The sequence below is a fragment of the Sylvia atricapilla genome, unplaced genomic scaffold (genome assembly GCF_009819655.1).
Source record: "Sylvia atricapilla isolate bSylAtr1 unplaced genomic scaffold, bSylAtr1.pri scaffold_99_arrow_ctg1, whole genome shotgun sequence".
Lineage (NCBI taxonomy): Eukaryota > Metazoa > Chordata > Aves > Passeriformes > Sylviidae > Sylvia > Sylvia atricapilla.
The window spans coordinates 13788-41286 of record NW_027077180.1 but is presented as its reverse complement, the minus strand read 5'-3'; the positions used below and the strand labels follow the sequence as shown (position 1 = coordinate 41286).

General features: G+C 48.9%; 1 protein-coding gene across 2 annotated transcripts; it reads right to left on the bottom strand.

Moving 5' to 3' along the window:
• Positions 1 to 364: 364 nt before the first annotated feature.
• Positions 365 to 26955, bottom strand: UPF1 (UPF1 RNA helicase and ATPase). 2 transcript variants are annotated; one of them, XM_066340535.1, is made up of 24 exons: positions 26718 to 26955; positions 19602 to 19744; positions 18759 to 18848; positions 18380 to 18547; positions 16611 to 16791; positions 16008 to 16169; positions 15314 to 15398; positions 15070 to 15168; positions 14743 to 14860; positions 13788 to 13947; positions 13542 to 13660; positions 12804 to 12968; positions 12502 to 12616; positions 11135 to 11278; positions 8741 to 8954; positions 7778 to 7895; positions 6667 to 6823; positions 4920 to 5062; positions 4090 to 4264; positions 3373 to 3454; positions 2363 to 2524; positions 2030 to 2247; positions 1570 to 1692; positions 365 to 470 (listed from the first exon to the last, which is right to left on the bottom strand). In XM_066340535.1, exons 1-23 carry the CDS (start codon positions 26940 to 26942, stop codon positions 1573 to 1575), a joined length of 3363 nt encoding a protein of 1120 aa, XP_066196632.1. In that variant the 5' UTR covers positions 26943 to 26955; the 3' UTR covers positions 365 to 470; positions 1570 to 1572. The 2 variants fall into 2 exon arrangements, with proteins under 2 accessions (XP_066196632.1, XP_066196633.1); XM_066340536.1 differs by having other exon boundaries at positions 14743 to 14851.
• Between the last annotated feature and the right edge of the window lie 544 nt (positions 26956 to 27499).

Genomic DNA, 27499 nt, shown 5'->3' with positions numbered 1-27499 from the left:
TCGCAAAGAGAAGTTACGGAATGAAGTGAAACCTGCTTGTTTTTGTCGGTCGTTTTTGGTTTTTTTGTTTCGCTGTTGTGTGTGCTGTGTTTTTAAGGCCCTTCTCCGGAGCTGGGGGGGACTGGGGGGACTCAGCTGAGCACTGCTCTTGGGTGGGATCCTCTCCCCGTGGGGCTCCAGCCAGTCCTTCAGGGCTCTCTCTCCTCTCGGTCGCTCTCCTGGTCTCAGTGAGCTCCAGCAGTGGCTCTCGTGCTCCTTTTCTCTCTTCTCTCCTCTCTTCTCTCCTCTCCTCTCTCCGTTGGTTGGTTTCTTTCTTTCTCCTGTTGCTCTCTCTCTCTCTCTCTCTCACACAGTGGTGCTTCAGTTTTAGCAGTGGAAAACAGGTATCCATTTTATTTTATTTTTTTTATTACCCAGAATAAAATGCTGATGAACTAAGCTCCACGCAAGCTTAGCTCTTCTTCCTCAACCTGTGGGGACAGAGGGAGAGTTTGGTCAGGGGTGGGCCCTGCTCACACAGCCAGGGGACAGCAGGGAGGGGACAGCTCAGTCAGGGAGGGGACAGGTCAAATCAGGGGAGGGGACAGGTCAAATCAAGGAGGGGATAGTTCAATCACAGAGGGGACAGTTTAAATCAAGAAGGGGACGGGTTAAATCAAACTGGGACAGGTTAAATCAAACTGGGACAGGTTAACTTAGGGATGGGGACAGCTGAAATCAGGAGAGGGGAAGGGTTAAATCAGGGAGGGGACAGTTCAAATCAAACTGGGACGGGTTAAATCAAACTGGGACGGGTTAAATTAAACTGGGACGGGTTAACTTAGGGATGGGGACAGTTTAAATCAAGGAGGGGATGGCTTAAATCAGGGAGGGGACAGTTTAAATCAAGGAGGGGACGGTTTAAATCAAGGAGGGGACAGTTTAAATCAAGGAGGGGACAGTTTAAATCAAGGAGGGGACAGTTTAAATCAAGGAGGGGACAGTTTAAATCAAGGAGGGGACAGCTTAAATCAGAGAGGGGACAGTTTAAATCAAGGAGGGGACAGCTTAAATCAGAGAGGGGACAGTTTAAATCAAGGAGGGGACGGTTTAAATCAAGGAGGGGACAGTTTAAATCAAGGAGGGGACAGTTTAAATCAAGGAGGGGACAGTTTAAATCAAGGAGGGGACAGTTTAAATCAAGGAGGGGACAGCTTAAATCAGAGAGGGGACAGTTTAAATCAAGGAGGGGACAGCTTAAATCAGAGAGGGGACAGTTTAAATCAGGAGCAAGGAACAGTTTAAATCAGGCTATTATCAGGCTATAAATGAGAGAGGAGGCAGCTTAAATCAAAGAGGGGACATATTAAGTCAGGGGAGGGGACAGCTTAAATGAGGGAGGGGACAGTTCAAATCAGGGAGGGGCCATTTAAATTAAAGGAGGGGACAGTTCAAATCAGGGAGGGGACAGTTTAAAACAGGGAGGGGACAGTTTAAAACAGGGAGGGGACAGTCTTAAACAGGGAGGGGACAGTCTTAAACAGGGAGGGGACAGCTGAAATCCGAAGGAGGGCACTCGGGGCCCCTTACACTCTAATACTGTGACAGTCCCGTCACTCCACCATGTTGATATGCTCGTTCCCCCTGGTAAGTTGAGTCCTGTGACAGCGCCACGTCAATCTGGGATTTAAACTCATCACCAAGGTAACTGTCCTGCAGGGGAAAGGGCAGGGAAGCCTCAAAATCAGTGTCCAGGGAAAAGTGAAAAGCAGAAGCAGGTTAATGATAAAGCTGAGAGGGTTTGGGGGGTTTTTAAATCTGCTTTTTTTTGGGTGCAGAATTTCCCCAATCTAAGGGTTTTTTATTTTGAGCTGCTCATCAGCTGAAGCAACATTTCCCTCTCCTGCCCAGTGCAGGGTGTAAACGCTGCAGCTGAGTCACTGGCAGCACTGTGAGTCTCATTTCCCTGAGGAAGGAGGAGGTGCAGGCGCTGCTATCACCCAGACAAACCCCAGGAGAACCCCGTGACAGCCCAAAGATCCGTGCTCACCTGGGATAATTCCGGCTGGGAGAGCCCAGGCTGACTCATCTGGGAGGGCTGGCTCATGGAGATGTAGCCCTGGGTCAGGGGGCCCTGGGAGAAGGGCTGGGACACCACGTCCTGGCTGGCCTGGCTGTTGGGGAGGTTGGACTGGCTGCTGCCAGGAATCCCAAATCTGTTTTTCTGCCTCCCTCCACGGCCAGTCTTCCCTTTGGGAGCCCCACGACCTGGGGGAAAGAGCTCACACTGAGAACTTCTACACCCACAACCCATTTTTTTATTATTTTTTAATTCATTTGACCCCTCCCAGGTGGTTTTTAAGCCCTTTTTTCCCCTCTTTACCTGCAGCAGGGCCGTTGGCTTGGCCAAAGTAGCCCGGGGGAGGCATGGGGGGCATGACGAGGTTGAAGGGGATGGGAATGTTCATGGCAGTGACGTGGCTGGGGCCAGCACTGATCATCCCAATCTGGTCGTGGGTCTGGAAGTACATGTTGGATGGACGCCCTGGGAAGGAAACACAAAGGTTGGAGGAGTTCTGGGTGTTTCCAGGTCAATCCCAAGCCCCTGGAGGAGGTGGTGAGGAGGGTGGAGCTGCCAGAGTTTGTGCCTCGTTGTTTAGTCCCACCTGGGAATTCCATCAGGTGGTTTAACACATCCTCAATCCCACATTTCCCCCTCACAGCTCCATCTGAGATTCCTGAAATGATTCTCACACTCTTTTTCCCCTCCTTTTCCACCTGCTCTGCACGTGTCAGGTTGGGATTTTATTGGCAGAGAGTAAAATCCAGGCTGAAGATTGTCAGCCCCCAAACGTTTTCAATTGTTAAGTTAAATCCCAAATAATTCAGCCTCGAATTCATCCTTAAAATTCATCCCGAACATTTTCAGCCCTCAAATTTATTCTGAACGTTTTCAGTCCTCCAATTCCTCTAAAGCATTTTTAAGTCCTTAAATTCATCCCATTTTCAGCCTCAAATTCACCCCAAACATTTTCATGCCTCGAATCCACCCCAAACATTTTCAGCCTCAAATCCACCCCAAACATTTTCAGCCTCAAATCCACCCCAAACATTTTCAGCCTCAAATCCACCCCAAACATTTTCAGCCCTCAACTCCACCCCAAACATTTTCAGCCCTCAACTCCACCCCAAACATTTTCAGCCCTTAAATTCCGTATTTTTCTGTAGTTGGAAGTTTAAATCTTTCACAAATTCAGATTTTTTTTTTTTCCCACAGGTTTATGAGCTTTTAAGGAGTTTCCAGGTTTGAAGTGTGTAAGATGTGACCCCTCAGGGGTTGGTTTAGTGTAAAAAACAAACCCCTACAAGTGAATTTTTGGGGATTTCCTTTACCTTGGCTGCTGCGGTCGTAGACAGAGCCAGGGATGATGGCCTCTCGTGCATCATACATGGCAGTGGTCATGAAACGAGCACCCTGCAGAGATTTGGGCAATCAGACATTCATCTTCATGGTTTTTCCCCCCAGAAAAACCTTGCACTGCACCTCAGGGGCAGCTATTTGGGGTAAAAATCCATAAAACCCCACAGATATCACGGCAAGGGTTGAGGAAATGGATTCATTCTAACACACAGAAAAAGTTTAATTGGTATTTCAGTCACATCCTGAACACCAAAAATAAGGTTTTGCAGCAGCTTGTCCCAAAGGGTGAAACATTTGGTGAGTTTTTAGTCTGTTCTGAGAGTGTGATAATTCCCTTACTCCATTCACTGTCCTGTGGTGGCTGCCAAGCTCCCTCAATAATGACTTATCTTAAACACCAAGTATAAAACTTGAGGGTTAAAAGTGATTTTTCCCTTTCTACACAAACCAGTTCCTCCATTTCATTCCCCTCAGATAAAACCCCTGCAATTAAAAAGAACAACTTTGCTCAGCTTTGGGGGACAGCAGCAGCTGCTCCCCCCTTAAGTCACGCTGCACCAAAATTAGAAAACTCCCGGGGGTGTGAGGCAGCGTGGGTGGCCTCATTGCACCCCTCACCGATTAATTAACCCATCAGGGGCTAATTGGCTGCTGTCAGAGCCCCGGGAGGGCAGGGGCAGGGCACTCACGGGGTTGATGGTGTTGACAAGCTTTCGGGGTTTGCTGAACTGCATCAGGCTCTCCCTCAGGTTGTTCAGGGGCCCCTCCACCAGCACCTTCTGCTCCTTGTAGTAATTCAGGAGGTGGTTCCAGAGCGGCTGCTTGGACAGCGCCTTGGGGTTGCCCACAATGATCACCCCGTACCTGGAGAAGAGGCACAGTTAATTTGGGGAGGTTAAAACCACCTCAGAGGCAGAACAGCCCCTGAGTTACTCCTTCTGGCAGCAAAATGGGAGCTGCAGGAGGAGCCTGGCTGGTTCCAGCCCTCATTCCAGATGTGGCCCCACAGCTGGAAGGATGCAGCTGCAGCCAGTTTCTCCAGTTTCCTCCTTGAGGCTTGCTCTGGGTTTAACCAAACCCACCCCGTGCTGGGTTTGAAGCTCGGAAACACGTCTCTCAGCCTTTTTCGGATCAAAGCCATTAAAATTAAAATGCAAAATGGGCAAAACAAAACCAAAAAAGGTTGGTGGGAGTGATAAAGCAGCAGGTGAAGGGAAGGGATCTGGGCTGGAAAAGGGAAGGATGTGGTGATCTGTCCAGTTTACTGAGGTCAAACGGTGACAGGGGCTGAGGTGAGCAGATAAAAAAAGGCACAGAATGTTTTTGGGGTTGGAGTGGGTCTCAAAGGTGACCCAGGGACACGTTCCCTGCTGCTCCAACCTGCCCTGGGACACTGCCAGGGATGGATCAGCCCCATCTCCTCTGGGAATTCCAGCCCAGCCCCTCACAGGGAAGAATTCCTGCCCAAATCCCCCCTCTGTGGGACACCATTCCCCGTGTCCTGCCCAGTTTCCTTCACCTGGCTCTGGTCAGGGCCACGTTGAGCCTCCTGGGGTCGTTGAGGAAACCAATTCCCTGGTGCTCGTTGGCCCTCACACAGGACAGGATGATGAAATCCTTCTCCCTGCCCTGGAAGGCGTCCACACTGGCAATTTCCACTTCCTGCAGCACAGGAGAAACATCTCAAACCAAGCAAACAAAACAGTTCTGCCAGCACCAGGCACTGCCAAAAGGCCCTGAACCCTCCATCAGCTGAGAAAAATGTTGGTTTTGGAGTGAGGAACGGTTTGGTAATTCCTCTGGGCACTGAGCAGCTTCCCCCAGAGAGTCTTAATTGAAGAGAAATTTCCTTTCATGTTCAGAGCTTTGTGGTTCTCCTGTTTCCCCCAGAACTCTGCAAAGCAGCTCTTCCCTCCGCCAAAAAAAGTTCTGAGTGTCCCAAAAATGACGTAGGATGAGAGGTCCAAATGAGAAACCTCAGTGAGAGAGGGACACATCATTCCTGGCACAGGGGGAAAAATATTTCCACCGAGTTTCCCTGCAGTGAAAACACATCTCGAGTTCTCAGTCTTGAAAAACAAGAGCAGATTGAACAGAGAATTGTGCTGTTTGCAGCAGCTCATTTTTCTGTTTGCTGCAGGAGCTGCACTGATGGCAGGATGTGTTCCAATAAATCCAGCAGGATTTATGTGGTTTGGTTTCCTGCACGTCCCTGGGAGGGCTGAGGAAGGTTTTCCACAGTGACCTCCTGGGCCTCAGAGGGTTGGCTGGAGCTTCTTGCCACACAGATTTGAGCAGAGCTTCTTCCTCTTTTACCTGTTGCCATTGTACCTCCTAAGTCTTCTTAATTTTAGCCAAAACCAACTTCAGAATTAAAAACAAAAATTCATCGACATTAACAAAAACCAACTCAAAAATTCAAACAAAAAGTCATCGATGTTAACCAAGACCAACTCAAAAATTCAAAAAACAATCCATTGACATTACTCACAACCAACTCAAAAATTAGGGAAAAAAAACCTCAACATTACCCAAAACCAACTCAGAAATTTTAAAAAACGCAAAACTATCAGCATTACCCAAAAACAACTCAAAAATTCAAACAAAAAAAATCCAACATTACCCAAAACCAACTCAAAAACTAGGAAAAACCCCCAACATTACCCAAAACCAAGTCAAAAATTCAAACAAAAATTAATTGACATCACCCAAAACCAACTCAAAAATTAGGAAAAAAACCCCCAACATTACCCAAAACCCACTCAAAAATTCAAACAAAAATCAACTGACATCACCCAAAACCCACTCAAAAATTCAAATATCGACACAGACCGAGGCTGAGGATGGAATAAACATTTAAAAACCTGAGAATTCCCTCATTTTTGGCTCTGAGGCTGCAGTACCTGGTAGGGTTTGGTGTGCAGGGAGCCACTGAACTGCAGGTACTGCACCAAGTAGGAGCAAAACCAACTCAAAGATTCAAACAAAAATCCACTCACATCACCCAAAACCAACTCCAAAATTCAAACAAAAATTAATTGACATCACCCAAAACCAACTCAAAAATTAGGAAAAAAACCCCCAACATTACCCAAAACCAACTCCAAAATTCAAACAAAAATCAACTGACATCACCCAAAACCAACTCAAAAATTAGGAAAAAACCCCCAAACATCACCCAACACCCACTCCAAAAATTCAAATATCGACACAGACCGAGGCTGAGGATGGAATGAACATTTAAAATGACCCTGGGGCTGCAGTACCTGGTAGAGTTTGGTGTGCAGGGAGCCACTGAACTGCATGTACTGCACCAGGTAGGAGCGCTGCCCCTCGTAGGGGGTGATGATCCCAATCTGGTCAGGTTTGGCCCCAGCCTTGAGCAGCTTGGTGGTGATCTTCTCCACGTTGGCAGCTTCAGTCCTGGGAGGGCACAAAGGCTCAGGGTGGAAGGGATCAGGTGGTTTTTAGGGAGTTTATGGGATTGGGAAGGTGAATTGTGAGCTGTGGTTAATTTGGGTCCAGCTCCTTGCTCAGGAGGGATTTGGGTCAAAATCTCATCTCAAAACCCTCAGGAGGACACAGATTTTACCTTCTTCTCACAACAGCCAGCAAAAACCTCCTCAGCTCCAAATGGAACGTCTTGCTGGAGGTTAAATGCACATTTTTCTCTTTCTGGAGCTTTTCTAATTATCATTCCAAACATCCCCCACGTCCTTTATCTTAAAGCTTTAAATAGAGAACGTTTTGAAAAGTCAATGTCCCCCTATCAGCCAACCATTGTGCTGTTTGTTTGTGCACAATCTGCTTCACTGTAGCCAGTCTTGCACATGCTGTTCAGGAAACAGACTGGAATTAAAAATATCTCAGCTGATTATTTTGGGGAGTTTTTTCACAAGTTGGGCTGGTTTCCCTGCCAGGCACGTGGACAATCATGACCCAAGAGGAGCAAATTTTAAGTTTATTTGTTGAAAAAGAAAGTGGAATGTGCAGAAAAAATGATAAGGGGTGAAAAAAAAAAAAAAAGTTGATTTCCATCCCTTTTGGATTAAATCTGAGATTTAGGATTCTGCTCGAGGAGTTCTTAGAAATGGAGTTATTCCAAAATGTGACTCGATCAGCATTTCTTGCTGGCCCAAATTCATCCACATCTGGCATTTTATCACACCCAGAGAGGGAAGAACTCCTCCACACAACAATCCCAGCCCAGCTCGGAGCTGCTCCCACCTTCTCCTGGTTTGCTCCCACAGGAGGAGGCAAAACCAACTCTGCAATGCACCACCTCCCCTGATGGAAGCTCTCACTAAAGCTGGATTTATTCCCTGAGGATTTATTCCCTGAGGAATGAGGCCAGGGGCAGGTCTGAGGTTTGCTCACCTGTTCAGGTAAGAGGTGCCTGAGCTGGCAATCTCCTCCTGGCCCTGGGTGACGTAGAAGAACATGGGTTTGTCAGGCTGGGGCCACTGGAAATCAAAGCCTTTCTTCACCCTGTCAGCTGAGGGGAGCAGCACAACACATCAGCACCACCACTTGGCAATTTCCATATCAAAGAGCCTCAAAATGAAGCGTGATGCAGATTTTTTTTTATTTAAAAAATCCCAACTCGGATGAGAACACTCCTGCTTTGATCCCTGCTGATGTGCAGCTCTCCCTGAAGGCTCAGAAACCTTTAGTGTCACTCTTTTCTCAGATGATCATTTTTATATAGAATCTTATTCACTCTTCAGGTTGTTTTCAACTGCACCAACACCTTCCAGGAAACAGGAACTAACAGGGGTAACCCCAAAATGGACAGGGGCAACACCAAAATGAACAGGGGGAACCCCAAAATGAACAGGGCTGATCCCAAAGGAACAGGGCTGGCCCCAAAATGGACAGGGGCAACACCAAAATGAACAGGGGGAACCCCAAAATGAACAGGGCTGATCCCAAAGGAACAGGGCTGGCCCCAAAATGGACAGGGGTAACACCAAAATGAATAGGGGTAACCCCAAAATTAACAGGGCTGAGCCCAAAACGAACAGACCTGGCCTCAAAATGAACAGGGGCTAAGCCCAAAATGAGCAGGGCTGAGCTCAAAATGAGCAGGGCTGAGCCCCAAAATGAGCAGGGCTGAGCTCAAAATGAACAGGGCTGAGCCCAAAATCGACAGGGGTAACACCAAAACGAACAGGGCCGAGCCCAAAACGAACAGGGCCGAGCCCAAATAAAGCCAGTTCCATTTCCATCCTGCAAAGGGAACACCTCTGTGAGCCCCCACTGCCCACCCAATGCCCCATCCCCAAACCCCACCTCCCCACAGCAGCAGGATTACCCCGTGAGGCCCCAGCAGCCCCTGACCTGCCGTGACGCCGTTCTGCAGGGAGCCCTCGTAGAAGATGTTGGAGGGGAAGGCGCTGAGGGCGGGGTGCATGCGGTACTGCACCTGCAGGCGGATGGGCCGGATGCCCAGCACCACCAGCCGCTCGAACAGCGACTGCGACAGCCCCGCCTTGGCCGCCTTCTTGCACATCACCACGGGGCCCAGCTGGCAGTGGTCGCCCACCAGGATCAGCTGTGGGGAGCAACGGTTTGGGGGGGTTCAGTTGGGTTGTTGGGGTTTGGTCAGAATAATAAAAACATGTTGCTGAAAAATCCAGAATCACGATGTGGGATTTGGGGGGATCTTAAATTGCACCCAGAGCCACCCCTGGGACACTGCCCACCATCCCAAGTGGCCCCAGCTGGCAGTGGTGACCCACCAGGATGAGCTGTGGGGAGGAACAGTTTGGGGGGGCTCAGTTGGGTTGTTGGGGTTTGGTTTACAGTAATAGAAATGTGCGGCTGGAAAATCCAGAATCGCGATTTGGGGACCTTAAATAACACCCGGTGCCACCCACAGGACATTGCCCACCATCTCAGGTGGCAGTGGTGACCCACCAGGATCAGCTGTGGGGAGGAACGGTTTGGGGTGGCTCAGTTGGGTTGTTGGGGTTTGGTCAGAATAATAAAAACATGCTGATGGAAAATCCAGAATCGTGATTTGGGGAATCTCAAATCACACCCCGTGCCACCCCTGGGATGTTTCACACCATCTCAGGTGGCAGTGGTGACCCACCAGGATCAGCTGTGGGGAGGAACGGTTTGGGGGGGCTCAGTTGGGTTATTGGGGTTTGGTCAGAATAATAAAAACACGCCGCTGGGAAATTCAGAATCACGGTTTGGGTCTGGGGGATCTTAAACGGCACCCAGTGCCACCCCTGGGACACTGCCCACCATTCCAAGTGGCAGTGGTGACCCACCAGAATCAGCTGTGGGGAGGAACAGTGTGGGATGGCTCAGTTGGGTTGTTGGAGTTTGGTCAGAAAAATAAAAATGTGCTGCTGGAAAATCCAGAATCGCGATTTGGGGAATCTCAAATCACACCCAGTGCCACCCCTGGGATGTTTCACACCATCCCAAGTGGCCCCAGCCCAGCCTTGGGCATTCCAGGGAATCCAGGGGCTGATCTGGGAATTCCAGCCCAGCCCTGCCCATCCTCACAGCCAGGAATTCCTGCCCAAAATCCCACCCACGTTCCCCTTTTCCCAGTCTGAAGCCATTCTCTGTGTCCTGTCTCTCCATCCCTCACCCCAAATCCCTCCCCAGCTCTACTGGAGCCCCTTCAGGGACTGGAAACAGCTCCAAGGTTTCTCTGGATCCTCTTCCCACTTCCCTTGGGCACTCCAGGGATCCAGGGAAAGCCACAGCTGCTCTGGGAATTCCAGCCCAGCCCCTCCCCTCCCTCACAGGCAACGATTTCCCCTAAATTTAAAATCCAAACCCACTCTCTGTCAGTTTAAACCATTCCCTGACATTGGGAATTAATTATTCTAACTTGTGATAAACTTCAGCTCTCCCCAAAGGCTCAGAAACCTTTAGTGTCACTCTCTTTTCAGGTGATAATTTAAATATAAAATCATCTTCACTCTCCAAATTGTTTCAACAGCACCAAGACCTTCAAGCCCACGGAAACAGAAACTAACAGGGGTAACACCAAAATGAAAAGGGCTGAGCCCCAAAATGAACAGGGCTGAGCCCCAAAATGAACAGGGCTGAGCCCCAAAATGAACAGGGCTGAGCCCCAAAATGAACAGGGCTGAGCCCCAAAATTAATGGGATTAGCCCCAAAGGAACAGGGCTGAGCCCAAAATGAACAGGGCTGAGCCCCAAATGAGCAGGGCTGAGCCCCAAGGAACAGGGCTGGCCCCAAAATTAATGGGATTAGCCCCAAAGGAACAGGGCTGAGCCCAAAATGAACAGGGCTGAGCCCCAAATGAGCAGGGCTGAGCCCCAAGGAACAGGGCTGGCCCCAAAATTAATGGGATTAGCCCCAAAATGAACAGGGCTGAGCCCAAAATTAATGGGATTAGCCCCAAAGGAACAGGGCTGAGCCCAAAATGAACAGGGCTGAGCCCCAAATGAGCAGGGCTGAGCCCCAAGGAACAGGGCTGGCCCCAAAATTAATGGGATTAGCCCCAAAATGAACAGGGCTGAGCCCAAAATTAATGGGATTAGTCCCAAAGGAACAGGGCTGAGCCCAAAATGAACAGGGCTGAGCCCCAAAATGAACAGGGCTGACCCCAAATGAACAGGACTATCCCCAACTGAAGTCAGTTAGGTTTATATCCTGTGAAGGGAACCATTTCTGGCTGCTCAGGGCTCCTCCCAGCTGCGTTCCCAGAGCCCCCTGAGCAGGATCTCCAGTCCCTGTACCTGCTTTGCCCCCAGCACCACGGGCACCATGCACTCGGGCTCGGTGGCCTGCGTGCTCTCGTCGATGAGGATGGAGCGGAACTGCATCTTGGCCAGGCGCGGGTCACCTGCCCCCACACACGTGCAGCAGATCACATCGGCGTTCTGGGGGGCAGAAACGGGGTCTGGGGTCAGCAGTGGGGTCAGAAACAGGGTCTGGGGTCTGCACTGGGGTCTGGGGTCAGCAATGGGGTCACCTGCCCCCACACACGTGCAGCAGATCACATCGGCGTTCTGGGGGGCAGAAACGGGGTCTGGGGTCAGCAGTGGGGTCAGAAACAGGGTCTGGGGTCTGCACTGGGGTCTGGGGTCAGCAATGGGGTCACCTGCCCCCACACACGTGCAGCAGATCACATCGGCGTTCTGGGGGGCAGAAACGGGGTCTGGGGTCAGAAACGGGGTCTGGGGTCTGCACTGGGGTGTGGGGTCAGCAATGGGGTCACCTGCCCCCACACACGTGCAGCAGATCACATCAGCATTCTGGGGGGCAGAAACGGGGTCTGGGGTCAGCAGTGGGGACAGAAACGGGGTCTGGGGTCTGCACTGGGGACAGAAACCAGCACTGGGGTCTGGGGTCTGCACTGGGGACAGAAATGGGGTTTGGGCTCTGCACTGGGATCTGGGGTCTGCACTGGGGTGTGGGGTCAGCAATGGGGTCACCTGCCCCCACACACGTGCAGCAAATCACATCGGCGTTCTGGGGGGCAGAAACGGGGTCTGGGGTCTGCACTGGGGACAGAAACCAGCACTGGGGTCTGGGGTCTGCACTGGGGACAGAAATGGGGTCTGGGGTCTGCACTGGGGACAGAAATGGGGTCTGGGGTCTGCACTGGGGTCACCTGCCCCCACACACGTGCAGCAGATCATGTCGGTGTTCTGGGACAGGGCCAGCAGGGTCAGAAATGGAGTCTGCACTGAGTTTGGGATCTGCACTGGGGTCTGGGATCAGCACTGGGATCTGGGGTGGCAGCACTGGGATCTGGGAGGGCTGTACAGGGATTTGGGATGGCTGTACAGGGATCTGGGGGGCTGTACAGGGATTTGGGATGGCTGTACAGGGATCTGGGATGGCTGTACAGGGATCTGGGGGGCTGTACAGGGATCTGGGGTGTCAGCAGGGATCTGGGGGGGCCGTACAGAGATCTGGGGTGGCAGCACTGGGATCTGGGATGACTGCAGGGATCTGGGGGTGCTGTACAGGGATCTGGGGGGGCAGCAGAGATTTGGGGAGGCTGTACAGGGATCTGGGGTAGCAGCAGAGATTTGGGGAGGCTGTACAGGGATCTGGGATGACTGCAGGGATTTGGGGGGGCAGCCCCAGGCCTCACCATCAGCAGCTCCCTCTCCGCCGTGCGCTTCAGCGCCCGGTAACGCTTCTCATCAGCAGAGGAAAGTTCTCCAGTCTCATCCTTGAGCTGCTGCAGCTTCTGAAGCTCTGGCATGCTGAAAAAAAAACCCCAAAAAATCCAGGAATTTTGCTTTACAGCCCCAACCAACTCTGTAGGATTGCAGAGACTGAAAAGTGATTTTTAACTAACACAAAAGCATGAGAACAACGGTGCTGCGGTGACAAAACCCCTCAAAACACTCAAATGAGCACCCAGAATGGAGCTTTTCCCTCATCCCTCACCTGTCCATGTTCCTGATCTGGTTGTGCAGGGCCAGGAAGGACACGGGGGAGTCGATGGCCTCACGGCTCTTGGCACACAGACGAACCACCTTGAGGCCAGTCTGGTGGATCTTCTCCGTCAGCTGATCCACGGCGATGTTACTGGGGGCACACACCAGCACAGGCCTGCAAAACCAGCCAAAAGTCAGGCAAAAACCAGCCAAAAACCAGCCCAAAGTCAGTCCAAAACCAGCCCTAAAGTCAGCCCAAAACCAGCCAAAAACTGGCTCAAAAGTCAGTCAAAAAACAGCCCAAAACAAGCCCAGAAGTCAAGCAAAAACCATCCCAGAAATCAGTCAAAAAACAGCCCTAAAGTCAGTCAAAAAACAGCCAAAAAGCGGCCCAAAAGTCAGTCAAAAACCGGCCCAAAAGCTGCCTCCAAAACTGGCCCAAGAATCAGATAAAAACCAGCCCAAAAGTCGGCCAAAAACCAGCCGAAAACCAGCCCAAAAGTCGGCCCAAAAACCGGCCCAAAAACCGGCCCCAAACTCTCAATAAACTGCAATATTTTCCTTTCAACTAGACTTGCCATAAAATCTAAGTATCACCACATCCCCTACAAACACCCTGGGGAAGGGTATTCCATGCAGATCTCCCCAGAAACCAGCTCAGTGACACGAAGGATCCCTGCTGTGAAAATGGAGCTGATTCCCTGCAGGAATTGAGCCCACCCCGAGGCTCAGAGAGAGCAGCTCTCACCCATTGCCCTGCCTGGCCAGGTGATACACGATGGTGGCCGATGTCACTGTCTTCCCAGTGCCAGGGGGACCCTGGATAAGGCTCAGAGGACGCTGCAGGACTGTCTTGACAGCATAAACCTAAAAAAAAACAATAAAAAAATTCAATGTTAATGGTGTTTAACACTCCAAGCACAGCCATTTCAGTTGTTCAGGCTGTTTGTGAGTGTTGTGTGTCACCCTGGGCAGTGGGAGGAGAGGAGGTCACCTGAGAGTGGTTGAGATCAGGGAGGCCCTGGGCTGTGAAACGTTTTGGCAGCTGGCATTTGATGATGACATCTTCCACCTCGTGGCCCAGCAGTTTGTGGTAAATGTAGCCAGACACCGAGGTCTCGTCCACTGCAAATGTTTTCAGGGCACTCTGCATCCTGAAATGAGGAGAAAAGCAAGGAAATTAAACCCTAAAAGTCAGTGTGGCTTCAAGGGAAGCACCCACAGGTGTCCTACAGCAGGTACTAACAGAAAACAGAACAGCCAACAGTTATAAACAGAATTAAAATGACAAAAATCATATTCTGACAACACCAGATTTTGCTTTTTTCCCCATGGGAACAGCACAAGGTGATCCCAGGAAAATGGGGAGAGTGATGCCAGCCTTTGGTGACAGAATCTGTGACTAAAATTTGAGGTGCAAGAAGCTGGGACAGGAATTCGGGTGCAAGATTTGAAGGAAATTTGCAGCCACAATGGTTGAAATAATAGAGGAGGTAACAGGATATACTACTAATAATTCTAGGAAAATATTAGCAAATAAATTTAGGAAATTATTAGGAAATTCTAAGGATAGGATAAGCCAACTCATGTCTTAACAAACACTGACTTGGCTGAAGCCTCTGGGCCCCACAGCCAAATTTTGATATTTTAACTGTTCAAAGCAATTTCAGGAAGCTGAAATGTGAAATTGTTTCTCTTCTTCTGTTTCAAGTAAGATTAAACCCAAGGTAAATTTCTCCCTTTGATGTCTTTACAACAAACCCTTCAAAATGAGGAAAAAATTGCCCATTTTAGGCCATCAATCCCATTTCTAACCTCTGTGAGCCAGCTGCTCATCACACACACTGAGATTTCTGATGGGTGCTGCCCAAAGCAGGACCAAATTCTTTTGTTTTTGTTGTTCTTACACCCCCAGTGAAGGCCAAACCCAAAAACTGCTCTGCCAGTACCTGTCAAAGGACGTGGATTTCCACACAAAATCCACCTGGAAGTTGTGAGTGACCTCCACAGGAGCTCCCACGCTGCTCCTCAGCTCGATGGCAATCTCATCACCATAATCTGTAGAACCTCGTTAAGTAGTAATTTCGAGCAGAAATTTGGATTTTATTCTCCCCCAATTTTTTTTTTTTTGGTGATTTTCTTCGGCAGAGCTCGACCCCTCCCCTCAGACAGATTTTTGAATTAACAGAGAATTACTTTTGGAGATAATAAATGAGGTTTTTTGGTGATTCCAGCTCTGGGCTGGCCTTGCTGAGGGCTCTCTAAGTAAAGGATACTATCAGGAACTTTGATCACATGCCCAATTCCTTTCCAGAGAGGGGCCAGGTCTCCCTTGTACCTCAGGCAGATCTCATCTCCCTGCATGAGGCGCATGTCTGCAACAAAAAAAAGGGAAAAGAAAGCTCTGAACAACCATAAAAACCTTCCAGAGCCACCCCAGGCCAAGCCTCAGAGTGCTCTGAAGGATGATTTAAAAAAAAAAAAACACAACTGAGGAGGAGACAATGCAGGTGTTCTTACCTGAATCAGTCTTTGGCAAAGTGAAATAAGCAATTCTCTTCTTGTTCAAGCCCAGGTCCCACCTGACTGTGATGTTATCTTGGGTCTGAGGGTTAAAAAAAAAATAGAATTATTTTCTTTGAAAAAAATCTATTATTTTTAAGATTTATTCTTTTCTTGAAGAGCTGTTTGCCCAGCACCACAGCCCTGAGCTTCAAAACAGTGGAGAAATCACAAAATTTGCTGTTCCAATGTCACAAAAATTCTGTATTTATTCCTGCACCTGCAGAAGGTGAGTTCTGTCCTGAGAGTTGATGATGAGAAGCAAAGTGCTGCTGTGGAATTCTCCCTGATTCCAAACACTCACTGAGTGTTTCCAGGAGCTCCCAGAATTGCCCTGTCCCTTGCCAAGGGAACTGCAGCTGCTGAGGTAACAAAAATCTGCACTTCTGCGAGAGGAGGTGGGCTTTTGGAAAGAAAAACTTGACCACAGAGAAGGTGAGGAGTTCCCAAATGTTTTAAGCTGTTAAAACCCTCCTCTGTGAGGGTTTTCCCTCTGCTCTCCCCATCACACTGATTTCCCAGAGCTGTCACACCACAGCAAGTCAAAATTTGATTTATTTCACTCCAGTTTTCCTTCTTTTTGTGATTTCATGTTTGATCCCCCCCAGGACTGCTCAGGAGTCCCTCAAATAGCAAATTTCACATATTTTACCTGAGATTCCTTGAGTTTCTTGTCATAATCTGCCTCAAGCTTGACCAGAGGACCAAATATATTTTGGTATTGATAAGCATCTTCATATCTAAGCAGCACGTGCTGGGGTTCCTCATCAACACCAGGTTTTTCCAAGTCCTCGAGGGTTGCAGATGGATTTTCCTGGAAATTAAAGCAGAGATGTTTTGTTTCAAAGTCTGAAGTATAAAAAACCTGACAGCAGGACTGATAAAAACTGTGTTTTATTGATACAGGGAGTGATATCACCCTTAAAACTACGCCAGGGCATTACAGATCATATTTAAATTTTAAAGGATGCACAAAAAAACCCTCTCATGAAGTGAATGAAGCAACAATTCCAGGCATCACTTAAAGCAGGAATATTTGCAAGCCTTGATATGAGCAAGGAAAAGTTGTTGAAAGCTTCACCAAGCTGAAAAAAAATTAACAATTCTGTGAATCCTTTGACGAATTCCCTGTGGCACAACAGGATTTCAACCTTGTGGGATTTTTGCTTTTACTTTTGCTAAAAGCCTCATCCTCTTCCCGAAGAAAAACCCCTCAGAAATGGTAAAATAACCCCCCAAAAGCTGGAGGCTGTACCTTCCAGAGCTCCTCCAGTTTGTTGATTTGCTGGGCTGTGATCTGCCTGGCCCGGAGCTGCTCCTGCTCCGAGGGGATCTTCACCAGCCAGGAGAGGAAACAGCGGTCCTGGATCAGGGGCTGCCACTGGGAACTGTCCCAGTTGATGTCCTTGAGGCTGCTCTGGCTGGCACAGGGCTGCCTGCAACACCCAAACAGCCAGGGTTGAAAAGAGGGAGGGGAAGGTTGGGGTGGAGGGTGAAATTAGGGATGTGTGTGCCTGAAATGGCTCAAAAATCACAAAAATCCAACTAAAACACAGCCAGAACTGTGAATTTGAAAAGAGGGAGGTAAAGTTTAGTGTGGAGGGTGAAATCAGGGCTGTGAGCTCCTGAAATGGCTCAAAAATCACAACAGTTTAACCAAAACACAGCCAGGGGTGTGAGGGGTTGAAAGGAGGGAGGGGAAGGTTGGGGTGGAGGGTGAAATCAGGGCTGTGAGCTCCTGAAATGGCTCAAAAATCAGGAAAATTCAAGTTAAACACAGTCAGGAATTGTGAGGGTTTGAAAAGAGGGAGGGGAAGTTTGGTGTGGAGGGTGGAATCAGGGATGTGAGCTCCTGAAACAGCCCAAAACTCAGGAAAATTCAAGCAAAACAGCCCCAGTCTGCTGGGAAAACTCATTTTTTCAGTTCTTATTTCAGTACTGAAATGTTGCTTGGGTGTTCCCAGGAGTGAAAATGCATTTAAAATATTAAATGTGGCACCTTTAGAGGTGGTTCTAATCCATGGAGGTTGTGCACAAACAGATCAGAAAAAGGAGGTTATTTCCCCAACAGAACTTCCTCCACAGAAATACAATTCCCAGTGGCAAACACACAGTGACAGCACTGAACTAACCACACAAAAATTATAAATTTTCACTTCTGACTGAGCCTGTCAGAACAATTCCTGATTTATTGTGGCCTCAAATGATTCTGTGAGCTCAGAGAAAAACACCCAGAGTGAGAGTCACTTCCTGAACTGAGCTGTGGCTCTCCCAAAGCTCCAAAAAAACAGAGAGAAAAACACTTTTCTTCCATTAAGGAATGGCAAAAATTAGGGAAAATAAGTTTTCTTACAGAACTGAGATGTTTGCCCAACATTTCCCCATATTTGCCAAAAGAATTCCCTTTGCTGCACAACTGAACACTGCACAAAAGGAAAAGGGGTGGGAAAATCAGAATATAAAACTTATTTTGAGCCAAAATGAAAGCAAGGGGCTGGTTTTTAAAATAAATCAGAGGTTTTCTCTCACTTGCACAGCAGAACCACCAGAGAGTCAGGGAAAAGGGTGGGGAAATCAGAATATAAAACATATTTTGGGTCAAAATAAAAGCAAAGTATTATTTTTTTTAATAAAGCAGAGGTGTTGTCTGACCTGCAGAGCAGAACCACCAGAGAGTCAGGGGAAAGGGTGGGGAAATCAGAATATAAAACATTATTTTGGGCCACAATAAAAGCAAGGGATATTATTTTTTAGATAAATCAGAGGTGTTGCCTGACCTGCACAGCAGAACCACCACGGAGTCAGGAAAAAGAGTGGTAAAATCAGAATATAAAACATATTTTGGGCCACAATAAAAGCAAGGGATATTATTTTTTAGATAAATCAGAGGTGTTGCCTGACCTGCAGAGCAGAACCACCACAGAATCAGGGGAAAGGGTGGGGAAATCAGAATATAGAACTTATTTTGGGCCACAATAAAAGCAAAGGGCTGTTTTTTTAGATAAATCAGAGGTGTTGCCTGACCTGCAGAGCAGAACCACCACGGAGTCAGCCTTGGCTGGGATGAAGCCCAGCAGGAAGACGTTCCTGCAGCCACAGTTGTAACACTCCAGGACAGTCTCCCCCAGGGGCCCATCCTTGTGCAGAGTCACCTCTTTGCACTTGGCTCTCACCAGGTGATTCACGATGTGGCTGTAAAAAAACAGCACAGACCATTGCAGCTTCACCCCCCAAAAATCACATTGATCAGCAATTAGCAAAACACTCATCAATCTGCTGATTGATTGGCTGGATCTGGTTCTTTCCATCCACCTTTGGGAACGTTTCCATTTGTGCTTTGGGTGTGAAAGAAGAGGAAATGGGTAGAAATTTGTCTCTTTTTTTTTTTTTTTCCCCAATTTACCTGCCAGAGGTGTTGCCACGCCCGTTGCAGAACCATTTCTTGCTGGTGTTGCAGTAAACCACACAGGCAGGGTCATGGATCCCACAGTAACTGCAATTCCACAGGGAAAAAAAGGAAAGGATTGGTTATTGGTAAAAAAAAATTTAAAAAATGAAGGGATTTGGTAAAAAAAGGAAGGGATTTGGTTATTGGTAAAAAAAAAAAAGAAGGGATTGGTTATTGCTAAAAAAAAAGAACGGATTTGGTTAGTACTAACAAAAAAAAAAAAGGAAAGTATTTGATACTGCTAAAAAAAATTAAAAAATGAAGGGATTTGGTAAAAAAAGGAAGGGATTTGGTTATTGCTAAAAAAAGAGGAAGGGATTTGATTATTACTAAAAAAAAAAAAGGAAGGGATTGGTTATTGCTAAAAAATGAGGAAGGGATTGGTTATTGCTTAAAAAAAAAGGAAGGGATTTGGTTATTACTTAAAAAAAAAAAGGAGGGGATTTGGTTATTGCTAAAAAAAAAAGGGAAGGGATTTGGTTATTGCTGAGAGGAAAATCCAACCCCAAGCCCTAACTCCATTTACAGGGCACAAAAATAAAGGGAAGTGGAAATTTGGGGAACAATTCCAATTCTCAGTGCTGGGAGATTGTGGTAAATGTAATTATAACAGAGGTGTAACAAAGAGGAGGCAAATTTTTGGTTTGAGTCACAAATATTTCCCAACTCCCCATGGCTGGGGTGGCTGAGCCTGGGATTTATTCCCCAGGGAGCTCCAAATTCGTGTCAGAACTCTGAGGGGAGCTCAGGGAGAGTTCCCAAAGCTCCCCTGTGCCTCCTGCCCTCTGGAATTGTCACCTGCAGGCGTGCACAGGGAGATCCTTGGTGTAGTAAGTGTCCTCCTCATCCTCCTCAAAGTTGAGCTCTGCCAGGAGCTGGCTGGTTTTGGCCACGTTCTCATCCACTGCTCCGTTCTGCAGGATGCCATCAGGACCATTCACCTGGAATTGAGGGGTGAACACCCAAAATAAACCCCAAACTCATCCTCAAACCACTGGGATCCCATCAGGACCTGGAATTGAGGGAGTGCAAACCCAAAATAAACCCCAAACTCCTCATCAAGCCATGGGGATCCGGTCAGGACCTGGAATTCAGGAGTGCAAACCCAAAATAAACCCCAAACTCCTCCTCAAGCCATCAGGATCCCATCAGGACCCAGAATTGAGGGGTGCAAACCCCCAAATAAACCCCAAATTCTTCCTCAAGCCATCAGGATCCCATCAGGACCTGGAATTCAGGGGGGGAACACCCAAAATAAACTCCAAACTCCTCCTCAACCCCTTGGGATCCCATCAGGACCATTCACCTGGAACTGAGGGAGTACAAACCCAAAATAAACCCCAAATTCTTCCTCAACCCACTGGGATCCCATCAGGACCCAGAACTGAGGGGGGCAAACCCAAAATAAACCCCAAACTCCTCCTCAACCCCTCGGGATCCCATCAGGACCCGGAATTGAGGGAGTGCAAACCCAAAATAAACCCAAAACTCATCCTCAACCCCCTCCCCAAAATCTCGTGTGCCACTGAGAAACCTCCAGTGGGAAAACAATAAAAAACCAAAAGCTGCCAAAGAGCTGGAGCACAGCCATCCTCTAACCAGGCCTTGCTCCATGGAGCTCCTGTTTTCCAGGATTATTTGGAGCCCAGCTGCTAAGTTGGGATATAAAGTTACCAGGAGGAGATTGCTCTCCTGCAGATTGTATTTTTCCACACAGTCCCCTCCCCACAATCAATACCTGCTCCACCACCACCTCCTGTTGCACAGGATTATTTAAACTGCAGCTGATAAAGCAGGGAAAAACAAGGAGATTGCTTTCCTGCAGTCACAGTTTTTCCCACAGCCTTATGTAAGGTGAAATTCCATTTCAACAATTCCAGAGGCTGTTCCCTCAGCTTTTCTCTTTTTATTCCAGGGGGATCTACCTGGAAACAGGAATTTTATATTTTTTTTTTTACTGCACAGGATTTTCCCTCAATTATCCAGAACCCTGGAATTCTGCAACATTTGGTGCTGTCTCAGCAACTTTGCCACCCCCAAGGTTTTCTCCTGATAAAAATAACTCCATTTTTGGGCACTTTTATCACCAGGAGGTGTGGATGTCACGCTGGGATTTTGCCCTTTGGGCTTTTCAGGTGTCCTGGTTTCATTTTCCTCCAGTCCTGAGGGGGTTTCAGCACCCCAATACTGAGTTGGGGAAGACCCCAAACCTTGGTTTGTTCTCTGCCTCCTTTAGCCAAGATCCCAGCAGAAGCTGAGCAGGGATAAACTGATCCTAATCCATGTTAATTTTGAGTGGAAATTGTGGCCAAGGAGGCACCAAAGTGATTGGAATATTCAAGTGATTTCCCCATCACAGGGGTAATTGGCACACCCCAGTTTTGTAAAGATAAAAATTATTTCTAAATTCTAACCAGCCAAACAGCACAAAAATCACTCAAGGCCTTTGTCTGTGAATATAATATTTTAACAACTCAGATTAAATGCAATTTATCTGGGAGGTGCATCCTGGCTCTGAGAGAAAGCTGCTCCCAGGGAGAAAAACCTTCAGAAAAAGGAACCAAAAAAATAAATAAAAAGTTGCTCTCTCCAAGCTGAAACGAAGCAATTCACATTCAGAAAGAGCCCACATTAAAAATTAAAACTGCAAGAGTTAAAACTCCCAACCAAACTTTTCCCCTGGCTGCCCTCAAAGCCACCAGGCTTCTGCCAATGAAAAGGAGGAGCATTTAAATGAAAATAAATAAATGGATGGACTTTTTATTGCTGCTGTCTCCCAGCAAAACGATCTCACAGTAAAACAATCAGCCCAAAGGGAGAGAACTGCAAAAAGGGGAGATGGAAAAAGGATCCAAAGCCCCTGAAGGAGCAGCACAAGCCCATAAGTGAGGAGAGGGCAAATGCCATCAGCACAGGGGAAGATCCACTTGGAAATCCTCAATTCCCAAAGGGATACTGGATGTTATGAGAGATAAAAAAGGTCTGATGGTGGAGTTGATCTGAATTTCCTCACAGCTACTCTCAGCCCACAACTGTGTTGTTTTAAGGTGAGTCGATTTTAATGCGTTTTTGGGGTGCTCTTAATAAACCCTTTTAAACCTGTTTTAAACAAAAAAGCAACGAAGTTTGGGTTTGGTTTGGGATTTCTGAAGGCAGAAAGGGGACAAATGTCAGGTGCAGGGTTTGGTTTTGGATTTTTGAAGGAAGAATTGCAGGTGCAGGGTCTGGTTTGGGATTTTTTGATGAAGAAAAGTCAGGTGCAGGGTTTGGTTTGGGATTTCTGAAGGAAGAATTTCCAGGAGCAGGGCTTGGTTTTGGATTTCTGAAGGAAGAATTGCCAGCTGCAGGGTCTGGTTTGGGATTTTTTGAGATAGGAAATGCACAATTGCCAGGTGCAAGGTCTGTTTTGGGATTTTTAAAGGAAGAATTGTCAGGAGCAGGGTTTGGTTTGGGAATTTTGAAGGAAGAATTGCCAGCTGCAGGGTCTGGTTTGGGATTTTTTGAGATAGAAAATGCACAATTGCCAGGTGCAGGGTCTGGTTTGAGAATTTTTGAGGCAGAAAGTGCAGAATTGCCAGGTGCAGGCTCTGTTTTGGGATTTTCTGCGGCAGAAAGTGCAGAACTGCCAGGTGCTGTCCCTGCCCTCGGGGAGGCAGCAGCGCTGTCACCTGTCCCATGAAGTGCAGCCCCAGCCCTCGGCAGGCTGTGCAGGAGGAAATGATTGTTCCAAGCCCTCCTGTGATGTCAGCCCTGTGTGCACTGCATTAAAAACCTGGCACTGGCAGCTCTGGTGGCAGGAGGGCCACTGCTCTGCTTGGAAAAAAAAATAAATTAATTAATTAAAAAAAAAAAAAATTGTTGGCTGCAACTTCTGGCACGGCGAGTTTGGCAGCTCCAGGGCTCAGGTGCCACAAAAACTACTCCCAAAAACTCCCAGAGCCTTCCTGGCTCCTCTGCTGCCCTCAGAACATTCCTGGGAGCAGAAGGACAGGGGAGCTGTGGCTGCTCCATCCCTGAGCTCGGGGAGAGGTGGAGAGGGAAACCTTGGAGCTGTTCCCAGTCCCTGAGGGGCTCCAGGGGAGCTGGGGAGGGATTTGGGGATTAAAACTGGAATTCCAGGACACAGGGAATGGATTTAAACTGGGAAAAAGAGAATCTGGGTGGGATTTTGGGCAGGAATTCCTGGCTGAGAGGATGGTGAGGGGCTGGGCTGGAATTCCCAGAGCAGCCCCTGGATCCCTGGAGGTGTCCAAGGCTGGAAAAGTGAAGCTCCAGAGAAATCTTGGAGCTGTTTCCAGTCCCTGGAGGGGCTCCAGGGGAGCTGGGGAGGGATTTGGGATCAGGGATGGAGGGACAGGACACAGGGAAGGGGAACCTGGGTGGGACTTTGGGCAGGAATTCCTGGTGGAGAAGGGCCAGGATGGAATTCCCAGAGCAGCTGTGGCTGCCCCTGGATCTCTGGAAGTGCCCAAGGGAAGTGGGAAGAGGATCCAGGGAAACCTTGGAGCTGTTTCCAGTCCCTGGAGGGGCTCCAGGAGAGCTGGGGAGGGATTTGGGGTGAGGGATGGAGGGACAGGACACAGGGAATGAATTTAAACTGGAAAAGGGGAATCTGTGTGGGATTTTGGGCTGGGAGGATGGTGAGGGGCTGGGCTGGAATTCCCAGATCAGCCCCTGGATCCCTGGAATGCCCAAAACCACTGGACAGGGTTTGGAGCACCCTGAGAACAGTGGAAGGTGCTCCTGCCTTTAGGAATATTTAAGATTAAAGTCCTCCACCCCAAACCCTCCCAGAAGCCTGCTGCCTGGATCAGCAGCCCCAGAACATTCCCAGGGCTGCCCCCAGGAGCCCAGGTGAGCACACCTGCAGCCACCTCACCCACCTCTGCCTGTCCAACTGCAGCAAGAACCTCATATCACACTCCACCAGCTCCAGACACAAACCACACAACACATGAACCAGGTAACTCTGCTAGAAAAGCCCTGTCCTGAGAGTTCTGCTGGATTTCACACCACAACCGAGGCAATTCCCCCCAAACGCCACAGTTTTGGGGTTGGGGGCAAAGGCAGCTGCTCTTTGGGGTTTTTCCCCTCAGAGGGGTAAAGCAGAGGCTGAGCTGAGCTGTGATCCCCGAGGGAGAGAGATTGGCTTCAACTTTCCCGAGGAGGAAGTCAGGGAAAAGCCTCGCCCCTGGGAGGGAAGGACCAGGACAAAACAACCTTTGTTAGGGCTGGAAAGGAGCAAGGAAATGAAACCCAGCCTCTTTAGGCTGGGCTCAGCCACTCCAGGAGCAGATTAATCCACGCTGAGGGTCCCAACAGCAAAAAAATCCCAGCCACAGGAGGGAAAAAGTGAGGCAGGAATGAGAATTCCAGAGAAAAGACCTTCCATGATCCTTTGGATACTCCCAAGGATTCAGCTCCTCTGAGGAGTTGGAAATTCTTCTTAAAATGCTTGGAAAAAATAAAATAAAATCGATTCTTATTTCATCCAAGGAAACAATGGGAATAGAATTTTCTGTAGGGGAAAAAAAGCCAATGGGGAATGTTTGTGCTTTACTCCTACTTTGGTCAATTGGCCACTAATCAATTGTAACGTTGTTAATTAAATATCTTGGGGAAGGAAGTTGGTTTAGACTAAACCCATCGAGTTTTCCTTAAAAAAAAAATAAAAAATGAGGTGTCCTGCATTGCTCAGCTCATCTTTTTTTTAAAAAAGACCCCAAAACCAGCAAAAGTCTCCATCTCCTACATTCCTCCAAATAAAGTTATTTACTTCCTTAGCTTTAATTATAACCACAGGGCTGATATTTTCATTAACAAAACCTGATCAATGTGAGAAGTTATTATTGAAGATGCCTCTTTGGTGAGGGCAACAAAAAAATTTTTGTCCAGAACTTTTTTTTGGGGAAAAAACCAAAAAAAAACCCAAAAAAACCCCAAAACCACTTAATTTGTGATTTTGTGATTTTATCAGCCCTGAGAGGGGCAGGTCTGAGCAGCTCCTGGGGCTTGTTTTACTTCACTCAGGAGGAAAAAATGACATTTCTCACATCAAAATGAGCACCAGGATGACCACAAAAGTTGGCAGAAACCTAAAACCACCCTGATTAAAAAAAAAAAAAATTAAACCCCCTTCCTTTTAGGCAGGAGACAAACCCAGTACCTGAACGTGCTCTCCAGAGTTTTAATGGTTTGGTTTGATTTTTTTTTTTTTTAAACTTTGACTTCAAAGGTTTTTCCAACATGTTTAGACAAAAGAAAAAGGCCAATTAATCACCCTCTTGTCTGGACTTTCAGCTTCTGAGGCTGATTTTGGGGTGGTTTTTCTTCTCCTTGGCCACAAATTCTCTGCTGGGAGCTCTGCAGCGATCACAACCCACTGAAGGTTTCAAATGAAACACGATGAAAAGTCTCTTTTTAACGACTAGTCAGAGATTTGACTACTGGCAGCAAAGAATTCTGACCTCTCCAGGCCCAAACTGGATAAATTCTACCAAATCAAAAAAAAAACCAGAAAATAACCCAATTGTTTTCTGAGCCCTCTGCCTCACAAACACAGCGACCTGAGCACAGCCCTGCCCTCTCTGAGCACTTTCAGATATAAAAAAATTGATTTAATTTGTGCTGGGATGAACCCCCAGGACAGGATAAATCCTCCCTGCTCCACTCACACACACAGCTGGGGTGGGTTTTGCAAAGAAAAAGATAAAAAAACCCAGATGTAGGATGTTTGGGTTGGGTTTGGGGGATAAAACTCACCTAAAACTTCTCTGGTTTGGGTTTGGGGGATAAAACTCACCTAAAGCTCTCTCAACTCCTCTTTAAACTCATCCCTTAACACGTGGGTGATGCAGAAGCACCGAATGGTTAAAAATGGCATTTCAGGAGTCTGGGAGAAAACTGAATATTCCCTGATCTCTAAACTGGAGAAACGTGTGGCTTTTTTTTGGTAAAATAGAGGCGAGTTCTCGGGTGTTTTTGTTGTTTACTACAGGCACACCGAGATTGTTATCTTCGTTTGCAGCTTTTCTTGGGAGCTGTAATCCTAATTCCTGCCCTGCCTACGAGCTGTGAATTGCTGAATAAATCAAATTTCCTTGTCTTTTAGGTACCAACCATCAACCGTAAAAATAAAAAAAATAAAAAAAAAAAGAAGAAACAAAACTAAAACCTGTTTTTTTAAGCCACGAGGAACCAGAGCTCAGAACTTGTCCCAGGCCCGTCCCTGCCACACAAACCTCAAACCAACCAGCCCAACAACCGTGCCGAAAAAAAAAAAAAAAAAAAAAAAAAAGAAAAGAAAAGCGGAAATCGAAATAAAAAAATTAATATCTATGTAGCAACAAAAAGAAAACGACGGGTATTTTAACGACAGGAAGTAAAAAAAAAAAAAAAGGCCGAATTTCCTTCAGCAACCAACTTTCGATAAGCAACCACCACCCCAAAAGCAGCTTAAGGAGAAAGAGCCTGAAGTGACGCGCAGCCCCGGCGCTGGGGTGGGTTTTTTTGGCTGTTTATCACGACACAACTATCGCGACTCGGCCGGAGTTCCTCCAGGGAGGCAGTGCCGGCAGCCCCGGCGCTGGGGTGGGTTTTTTTTGGCTGTTTATCACGACACAGCTATCGCGGCTCGGCCGGAGTTCCTCCAGGGAGGCAGTGCCGGCAGCCCCGGCGCTGGGGTGGGTTTTTTGGCTGTTTATCACGACACAGCTATCGCGGCTCGGCCGGAGTTCCGTCCCCGGAGGCAGCGCCGGCAGCCCCGGTGCTGGGGTGGGTTTTTTTGGCTGTTTATCACGACACAGCTATCGCGGCTCGGCCGGAGTTCCTCCCGGGAGGCAGTGCCGGCAGTTCCGCCCGCCGGGGCCCGGGACACGCGGCCGCCGCCTCTCCCCGCCTCGGCACCCCGCTCACCTGCGCTTCCAGCGGGCCCGGAGCTCCCTGCCCCGCTCCGGAGGGCCCTTGGGCGGCCGCCGGCCCCGCCTGGCCCGGCCCGGGCGGGGTTTGGGTCTGGCTGGGGAGGGTGAAGTCGGTGAACTCGAACTCGGAGCCCTGCGTGTCTGCGCCCAGCAGCTCGGCCTCCTCGGTGTCCAGGAAGGTGAGGGTTTGCGAGCTCGGCCCGTACGCCTCCACGCTCATGGCGGCGGCGACGGCGGCGGCGGCGTTTTCCTTCGCTACCCACCCTCCCCTCGCCGAGCCCGGGCGTCCCCCTCAGCGAGCCCGGGCGGCCGCGCTACGCGAGCGCCGGGATCCGCCGCGCGCAACCAGGCCGCGAGCCCCCCCCCCACACACACAAAAACGAACCCGCCGCCGCCGCGCTGGGGCCGGCTCGCCGGGAGGGCCCGGAGCCGAGGGGCGGGAGGGAAGCGAAGAGAGCGGCGGGGCCCTGTCGGTGTGCGGGGCCGGGTCCGAGTTGTCCGGCCGGCCGCGGCCCGGGAGCGGTGACGCGGAGCGCGCGCGGGGGACGCGCCGACGGCAGCGCGCGCGCGCGGGAGGGGACGGCGGGCGGGGGCAGCGCGGGGGGGTGACGCACACGCAGCACGTACCGGGGGAGGGCCCGGCGCGGCCGCCAGGGGGCGCGCTGCTGGCCCCGCCCGCTCCCTGAGGGAGAGGCGGGGTTTGGGTCTGAGTGATGGGTGCGGCAGCCAATGGGTTCTTGTGGTGAGTGGGGTGCGGGCTCGCCTGCCCAGTGCACG